A 9851-nucleotide genomic window follows, 5' to 3' on the forward strand; every position below is an offset into this window, starting at 1 on the left:
CCAGACAGATCAGTGCCTGCCCCTCCTCTTCCCCTTGTGAGGATGCTGAAGACCACAACGAGGTCTCTGCTCTCCTCCAGGCTGAATGGACCAAGTGACCTCAGCTGCTCCTCCTATGGTATCCCCTCAGGGCCCTTCACTATCCTCACTGTTTCCAAAACTGTCCCAATCACTCGAGGTGAGGCCACCCCAGCTCAGAGCAGACCAGGACAATCCCTCCCTTGCCCAGCTGGCCATGCTGTGCCTGATGCACCCCATGACAGGGTTGGCAGCCAGGGCACTCCTGACCTGCCATCAACCAGGGCCCCCAGGATCCTTTCCATGGGGCTCCTGTCCAGCCTTTCATCCCCAGTCTGTCCATACTTCCAGGGCTGTTCCATCCCAGGTGCAGAATCTGGCACTTGCCCTTGTTGAACTTCATATGGGTGGTGATTGCCCATCTCTAATTTACCGAGGTCTCTCTTCAGGGCCCCTCTGCCTTCCAGGGAATCAAGAGTTCCTCCCAACCTAGTATCACTGGGAAGCTTACTTAGCCCTTAATGAAGATGACGAAGAGCACAGGGCTGAGGATGGAGCCCTGTGGAACCCCACTAGTGACAGGTCACCACTCTGATGTCACCCCATTCACTATAACCCTGTGTACCTGACCCATGAGCCAGCTGCTCACCTAGTGCATCATGTGCTTATACAGCTGTGTCCTGGATATCCCTTTTGTCCACAAGGATATTTGAGAGACAGTACCACTTTACTGAAATCCAAGAAGATTACATCAACTGGCTTTCCTTGATCAACCAAGTAGGGTTACCTTATTGTAAAAGGAAATCAGGTTTGGAAAGCAATTTCCACACAAAGCCCTGCTGGCTGTGACCAATGACCGCGCTCTTCTTCAGATGTTTTTCAATATGCACCAGTCAGTGCTTTTAAAAGCAGGCAGCATTTCCAAAATGCAGTTAGTCTCATAAGTATAGACACCTAAAACTGGTCATAAATAATTTCTGCAAGCTTTTTTTTTTTCTTTCTTTTTTTTTTTTTTAACTTTCTCTTTAATCAACAAAAAAGGGCAACTGGACTAGGTTTTTGTGTCCAGAAGGAATTCAAGGAAATTTCTTTTACATTAAAAACCTACGTTAAAGATGGAAAAGAGCTAGAGTTTGATCCAAATCCACACCAGAGGCTACTATAAGAAAGAGGATTTGGAAAAAAGAAGGCAAACAGACTCACAGCTATTTAACAAATTTCAGAAGTGTACTGAGGGACCAAGGTGGTGGTGGAAATACTCATTCATAATAAGGAAAAAGATACACCGACAGTTTTCCTCAGTTTAATATCATTTGATGTTATAAACTGCTAAACCGAGACATCTTCCCATTATTACACTTGATGCACCATAAAACAGCTTTATGTTACAGTGTAAGGTTCAATATTACAAAAATTGCAGAGACCTCCACACAGAAGTCTCAATTTTTCACTCCTATTCACATCTAAAACCAATACACTTAACTGTGTACAAATGGAATATTTTCTCTCATCTTCTAGAGCTGCTTTACAACCACCAGTTCTAAACAGCAACACCAACACTGGTAGCAAGAAATCAACTCAAAATCAAGAAAGTGCCACTGCAGCCATTTCCTCAAGTCACACACACTTCCTGCTGGAGAGCTGGCTGTGCAATTTTGCTGTCCTCTGTCTTTTCCTGCCCGGGAACCTGGCACACAGTCTTTCGTTTGAATAACCGTAGACTCAACCGTAACAAGTCGCTGTCCATTGCTGCAGAATTTGTGTAAGTTTGTTTTGTTGCACCCTGTTGAAATTGGAAGTGGAATTTTAAAAAAGGAAGAACTGAAAACAATGTCTTTTAATATGCAAACTGGGAAATTAACCTCAAGTACTCACAATAATTACACATTTAATCATACTAATCGTACCACTAGAAAAGACCTGGAGAATTAATGATTTTTCTACTAGCATACAAAATCATAAAACCCACTGCAGAAGTTTTAATTTTAACTTGGATTCTTACAATTCTTATAAAAGCACATGGAATCTTAAGCAAGAAAGTCATTCAACAGTCACCTTTGAAATAATATTTTATCTAACTATTTTTATTATGTATTCTCTAAATATAGAAAATGTATCTCCAGAATATAAACACCAAAATGATAAGAAACAGGAACTAGTTCTAGTCTCAAATTTAAATTAAGCTCTCATTTTACATAAAAAATAAATATCCTACAACCTCTCTAAATAAAAGTCAGTTTATTTAAAGGACCAGATCTGCTTCAGAACAACAAACACAAAAATTATCTCTCAGAGAAAAGCTCTGCTTAGGGTCATCTGTGCTCCCACACTTTGACCCAGCACTGTCAGCAGACCACTTGCCTTTTCATTCTTCATGAGCTGCTTCCGAATTGCAGAATCCCTGCGGAAGCAGAGTGCTTTGCAGCAAGGACCCAGATTGCTGAGAAGACCTGCTCTCTCTTCTTTCCGCCGAAGTGCAGCCATGTTCAGTGCTCCCAGTTCGTGCTCAAAAAGGTTTTCTGCATCTAGAAAGAATTGAGATTTGCAGAGATTAATATACACATGGTATTTCTGAACAGCACCATACCGCCATATGAATTTTCTTAACGTTTTACTATTTGTATTTCTGCCTTCTAAACAATATCGAGGTTTGGTAAAAAAAAGAGTATTTGAGTTTATAAAATAACATTAATAAATCCTACACCATTGAAAGGGAAGGATGGATACCCTTGTATTTAGTTTCAGCACAGGAAAGCAATATTGGGACAGCAATCACTGGGAAGCCTAAAAATCAAGTGACAGCTTTGGACAGAAGATGGGGTATGATTTATGGTCAGACATGTGATGGACAAAAGGTGTTTGCTTACCACTTGCATTAATCATAAAGCAGCCCAAGTTTCACTTCTTTGCAAGACATCAGGTAACTGTGCTAGTGTCAACACTGTTTTTGTATGGCTGTGCAGAAGTGAAACACAACTATCTAGAATAGTTTTTTCATTTATGGTGCATGAGCCTGGAGAACAAGTCAGTGGCTGCCAATGGACTACCCCTTCCTACTGGCTCACCTAAAGCATTTAACAGAACTCAAGGTGACAGGACCAGTCCTTCAACACATTTACCAGAAGAAACAGTGTGCAGAAAGAACACTTTTAGAAGAGATGGATCCTGAGGTGAATCTTGCCCTGCAACAAGTCTGTTTCTATGAAATGCAAAGACAAAAAGAACACACAGGGCTAGACTAGAGCTCATTGATTTATAGCCCTTTTACAATAAATAGGAAGACTGTCATGTAATAGACAAAAAGCTGGAAAGGTACATGGCTGAGTCCAATCCAGCTGCCTCTATATAGTAAAGCTGGGTGTTCAGCAGAGAATTTAACACCTCACTCAAGATGTGAAGAACCCTGGGGAATATACAGCAAAGCAAAAAAAAAAAAGCAAAAGCAAAGACTGCTTCAGCAGTTTAGCAGTATGAACACAGAAGAGGGCAAAGATGCATTTTTTAAACCACTCAGAACGTAAATGAAACTCAGTAGTTTTTAAACAAGGTGAAAAGAAACAAGAAAGTTACATGAAGTGAAGGGCAGGTTAAAGAGAACTGCACTGAAGTCAAAGACAACCTCAATGGACAATCAGAAAATGGAAAAGTGACAAGATACAAAAAGGCCACTTCAAAGGTAACATGGACAGCTTGCAGAGTCTTCTCAGATGCCAGATGCTTGCTGAGCATATCTGGCAAGTAAGCATGTCCACATCCTTAGAGGAACAATTGCATATAATAGAGGGCAAGTCAGCTAAAAATCTCAATACCATCACATAACATACTACAGATTTTTGGTTCCAAAGAAAAAATAATTTAAAAAGCACACCCTGAAACAAGGTATCATTTCCCTACTTTTTGTATTTAATAGTATTACCAGAAATACTTTGATTTGTTCCTCAACGAGAATGAAGATGGGAACACCAACCTCAGGAATAAGCCAGGGAGACAAATTATACAGCCATGAAGTCCAGAGAGAAAATGCTACATTTTCACTGTTACACACACTGAGCACACCTAGCTCAGACCCATTCAGTTTTCAGGGCACTGTATTTGTGCCTTTCTTTAGACTATATGCGCTGTGGCTGTGTAATCTCTATACAGAGAACATTCACCTGGCAGATTGCAGAGGAAGTATATACACTTGAAAGCCTACTGGCAGTGTAGGAACTCTGATGTGTGAGAGACTGCACACAGACCAAAGGGAAATCAAGAGAGGCACTTCAAATCCGCCATCCTCTCCAGAGCAAGCTTCTGCTGAACCCAAGTATACTTAAGACAGCCCAAAGGCAGTGCTGGAGAGCCTCCTATCATCACTAAGGACTTTATTTCTAGGGAAGCATGCAAAGATTGCTGAGATTAGTTCAGGAATCATTTTAAACAGCCGGGCGGAGTGATCCTGCAGTGCAATTGCTGTTGCAAGGAATCTCTGGTAAGAATTGTTGAAGTATACAGAGAAATTAAAGCTCACAGGGAGAGAGACACAGTTCATACCTTGACTATATCAGTTTATATGCTCAGGAAGACTCAGTATTTTATTTAACTCAAAAAAAACCAAACCAAAAAAACCCCAAAAAACCAAAAAAAGTAGGAGCAGGTGTAATAGCTCACAATTCATACAGTTAAATAATTTAAATGGCTCAGGCAAACAGTGACATTGGTGGAGACTAGCACAGATAGAAGTTTTGGACTTTTTTTTCCCCCCACTTATCTGAGACTGTGAGGTTCTCAGAACAAGACAACTGCATAAAGAATAATGAATAATAAAGAATAATGTAAAGTGAAAGGTATTGTTTCAAATTAAGAACTAGAATTTACCGAGTAAAAAAAACCATGAGCTCCAGAGATACCATTATTTATAAGCCACAATTTTCTAACATTTAGATCCTGCAATAATTTGCATAGAGGTCTTATAGAAAGCAAATGTTTCATAGTCCCAAAAGAACCATTTTACCATGCAAGTTGTTGTAAGCAGCTCAACTGGTTCCTGAGATGTGAAAGAGAAAAATTAGTATTTCTTCTCATGGAAAACCCCCTAACACTCAGAACTGTAGTAAACAGCACTAGTACAATTGATGCCTATCCCATTTGTCATGCGTGTCTTATGACATACACTTTGTTCAAATTCCAAACCTGTAAATTATTGTATTTCCCACTCTTAGTACAGGTATAATATACATCTTTAACTTAGTGCCTTCATTCTGATCCAAAACCTCTATCTATTAATTCTAGAAAGGATCCTTAGAATGAAAATAAGAAATCTTGTTTCTTTCTTGAAATACTACTACTACGTAATAATACAGTTCACTGGAAAAGATATTTAGCTCTCTTAGAAACTGCTAATACACTTTAGGCTAGGAAAGCATGAATGGTCTCACAAAAAGAATATTCCACTAAGATAAAATCAATTTTGCTTCGCTTATTAGTCTAGACCCCCTCACCATTGCTGGAATCAAAACACTAATCTGACTAACACGCTACTGTATCACATTTATGTAATTTTCACAAAATATCCATTATACACTTTCTGTGGTCTTTGAAACCTAAAATAATGAACTAATGCACATTTCATAAGGACTTTTTCACTACACAAAAAGGACAGTTTAATCCCCACAGAAATTACCTTTAGGTTTTTCTAACACTCTCTGGCACGTCTCTTTTATTTTGGTGAAGAGCTCAGGTCCTGCCAATCGCTTGGAAATGCCAACTCTCAACATAACAGCACCTGGTGTGAATTTTAAGAGCGCAGCTCCAGGCTCACGTGGCTCTTTTGGCTGCTTTGGCATAAGACTGGACCAGTCTACATCTATAACATCCACTGGATCTGCAAAAACATTGACAGAGAATGAGTTATCACATCACCACCCCTTACTACAGCTGATTAATTTCACATGCTGTGCACATGGCTGTCTCCTGAAAGCAATATATATTAGATGAACATTGATCTGCAGACCTCTTGGACCTTACATGAAAGAATGTCAAAACTCACTTGGATGGGTGGAAAATGGCAGAAATACAAAAAGAAACAGAAATAAAAAGCTATATGGATTAAAAAAAACCAACCCACGCCTAATACTCTGCTTTATTTTTATTGCAATCCCTCTGTGAAAGGTTGCTCAGATCCTGCTTAGCCAGCAGGTTTGGAGATATTACTTGTGCATTCAGAAAAGTCACAGTACAACTGAACATGCTAAGATGGATTCAAATTAAATGCTCAGAAAGCTAGTTCACACAGCCCAGATTACCCAATTGAACTTAGGACAATTAGGCAATTCCATTCTTCCCAATGCACTTGGAAAGCATTCAAGCACAGACAGAATCTGCTCACAGACTGCACTCCTAATTCAGAAATACTGTCAACATCACAACAGCATTATATGCACACTGATCTAATCTTTATATTCAAATAATCACAAAAGGGGGTTGATATACTTTTACCAGGCATCTTCTCATCCTCCTGTTGATCCTCACGCTTTTCAGCATCACCTGCCAGAATTTCATCCAGTTCATCATCACTGATAGGCTCATATTCTCCAGCACCAGACCCGAGTGACTGCACATCATTAGTCTTTGCTTCATCCTCTCCTCCTACAGAGACAGACACATACTGTAGCTTTAAAGCCATCATATTTGTTTTTTAAACATGCTGTACACTGCCTGAAGACAAAAAGGCAAACAAACTAAACTGTTAGCTTTTAGGAACAAGTATATTCAACATAAAAACTGGTATTAACCCAGAGAAAGAATGGAGTTATACCTCCCATACACAATGCAGCAGCTTGAATTTTACATACACTGGTCAATTTTTTGGTGCAGTACAAGTCAAACTGCTAAGAGAAGGCCATTTTCACAACATACATGTTGATTATCTGATATCTGACATGTAGTTTATAATAATATTTTATAAAAATCTAAGTCAGTGCCACTAAGTCTTTCAGATGCTTTAGCACATTAATCTGAAATCAGGATTCAGTTCAAAGGTCCTAAAATAAGTAACAAAACTCCAAAATACAAAAGGTAACGGGTATCCTGAACGAAACAGTATGTACAGAATTTTAGACTCTTTGTAGCAGTCACAAGAAGAGCTTTTAGAAAGCCATGCCAAACTTCTTTTAGTTGTTACCCTCCTTTCCATCCACATACTATCTGCACACACAAATACATGTGCTGTATGTGGAAACATATTCCTTAGGACCTGTGAACACAAGAGACTCAAACACTGAATTCTGCAGTTCACAAAAGGGACATCCTCTCACCTCCAAGACTGAAAGATCTGACTCAAGCACTTAAAAATTCCATTGCTCCAAACTCAGGCTATATTACAGTTCTCCACCATGGGTACTAACAATGAGTTGTGCCACACAAACTGGACAGAATTGACAGAGATCCTCCTCTGCGAATGACTATTCTGATACCTTCCAGCTCCCTCAGCCAGAGTGAAACTGCTCCTATTTTAAGTTCCCCACCTGTTCTTTGGGGTTTTTTTCGGCTTGCTTTTGTGAGGGAAGAAAAAGTAGTAACCTCAACTAACCTAAAAATCAGCAAGGAAAAAGCAAGTAACAGACAAACCAGTAGAGCATAAACAAACTACTCAGACCTTTTGGCAATGCTTTGGAGGAAGCATACAGCATCTTAAATATTATTTAAGCCCATTCCTAAAGCAAACACATTAGGTTCAAAACATTAAGATAGTTTAGTAATATCCCGACATATTTTGTTAGGACAATATACAACAGTAATTTGCCCAAGTAAATACCACATACCTTCCTAACATCAGCCCATCTAACATGTTTTCTAACAAGTTTTTCCTTTTTAGAGCGGAGAATAAGGTGATCCACACTAGATTTCATTTTGTGTCTTATAACTTTAAATATTCACTGCCTGTAAGATCCATCTGCTGCATCCACACTGATATACCAGATACACTAGTTCACCAGTACTATGTGCCTGGACCCATTAAAAATTTACGGTATTAAGAAACTTAAAATAATACAATTCATAGTTCTCAATGTGTAATTTTTAAAAATTATTTTGTATTTTGAATTTCAAGTAAAAATTTGATAATTTCTACACTATCTTTTACCACTCTTATGTGGAAGTGTACTTTTATATTAATTCTGCATTAAAAACTCAACACACTCATCAGCTGAATGGAGCAATGTAAAGAAGAGTTACAAAGTAATGAAGATAATGAAATATACTAAACCTTAGAAAATCATAACCATGCTATATAGAATATGTTTTAATAAAATGGAATGCCATTAATATTTTACAAAATAGATTTTCCTAAAAAAAATAAGAAATCCTAAATATACCATAACGCCCTACAGATGATAACCTGCAGAGAATTTAGAACACAACCTTTGAAAAACAGACAAAAGAATACACAACAAAACTGAAAGGCTAGACCTAAGAACACATTTAACATGCACAGCCTATATGGTTACAGATGCCCTCTTGGATACAGGTCATGCACCCTAGAATGGCCTTTCATTACCTCTTTTCTCAAGTTACATGGTACCCTCAGATTTATCACACCATGCTTTTCCTCTAGTTTAAAAATAGTTAATTCTGTCTGTTGTAGCAAAATCAGGCTTTTCCAGGCTCATTTCAAATACTATCTTTGTCAAGTGCTTCCACTCCACAGATAATCTCCTTAAATGAAACTTTCCCAACAGAATCTCTCACCTCTAAAGACCACTTTGTTAGTAATCAGGTAAAAGACCTAAGTACTAAATATTCCTCACCATGCTCTTGAGACCAGCATTTGATTTAACTGCCCAAATTAACAATGAACACTACAGGTAATTCTTACTAAGAATGGCAAACACAATGAGCATAACCATAACACACGTCAGTTACTCTGGATTTAGACTCTTTCTTTTATGCTGTTCATGTAAAAGCACTTCACAACTCCCTATTCTTGCAACGCTCAAGCATCTAATCCATGTGACAAACTCTTAGGAATTTGTCAGTGTTTGCCCCGTTCTAAGCACACTTACCCCAGTATCATTACGGCCAGCAAAACGAAGCTGCATTTTCAGCTGATATTACTGAGATCACCTCAGATAAGGTTAGATCTGGAAAGATCTGTAAGATTACCTCAGGAGAGTTATTCTGGGACTACTGTGCCAAGCCATACATATGTTTCACCTACTAATCAGACAAACAGCTCTATGATAATTGGGCTCGGGCAGAAAAAAACCCTAAGAAACAGTTCCAAGTCCACATTCTTTCTTTTTCACTCATTACCCGTCACTCCCAAAATAAGAAATAGATCTTAAAATGATATAACAAGGCAATTAAGTTTTGGTGTTATCTTTTAGTAAACTGCTTATTCAGAAACATTGCATTTTTGTGAAATTATCTTGGATAATTTATGCTTCTTTGCCTCAAGACTTCTCTAGAAATTAAGAAACAGCACTAACATAACTAACAATAAGAAAGATGCTCATCAGATTTCTCTCATTGTCTCCTTCCACAGCAGAGAAGCTGAAGCCAATAAGCTTTTCAGTAGAAAACTATTCTATTTAGCACTACGCTATAAGAGAAAGAATAAAACACTTGTTAGACCAGGTTCTTTCCCAGAATGGCTCACCTTCTAGACTCTCTACCTTTTCAGCCTCATTTCCATCTTCAAAGCCTTGTGAAGGTCCTAAATCTTTGTCTGTTTTCTCCTTCTCTGAAGCTGCTGAGTCCCGGCAAGCACCATCAAACTCCTTTTCGTGATCTCTGTCCAGTTTTGTTTCACTGTGCTTTGTTGATTCCTTTTGAGAGGAGATGTCAAGAGTTCT

General features: G+C 38.6%; 1 protein-coding gene across 1 annotated transcript in view; it reads right to left on the reverse strand.

The window, feature by feature from the left end:
- Positions 1–1224: 1224 nt before the first annotated feature.
- ZC3H13 (zinc finger CCCH-type containing 13) overlaps positions 1225–9851 on the reverse strand; it is a 39632-nt gene continuing 31005 nt past the window's right edge. The window contains 5 exon segments of the mRNA XM_031056765.1: positions 1225–1801; positions 2380–2543; positions 5681–5881; positions 6496–6645; positions 9656–9851. The exon segment at positions 9656–9851 is cut by the window's right edge and continues 62 nt beyond it. Of these exon segments, the coding sequence (XP_030912625.1) occupies positions 1631–1801; positions 2380–2543; positions 5681–5881; positions 6496–6645; positions 9656–9851 (882 nt within the window). The 3' untranslated portion in view covers positions 1225–1630.

The sequence above is a fragment of the Geospiza fortis genome, unplaced genomic scaffold, assembly GCF_000277835.1.
Source record: "Geospiza fortis unplaced genomic scaffold, GeoFor_1.0 scaffold194, whole genome shotgun sequence".
NCBI classification, from domain to species: domain Eukaryota; kingdom Metazoa; phylum Chordata; class Aves; order Passeriformes; family Thraupidae; genus Geospiza; species Geospiza fortis.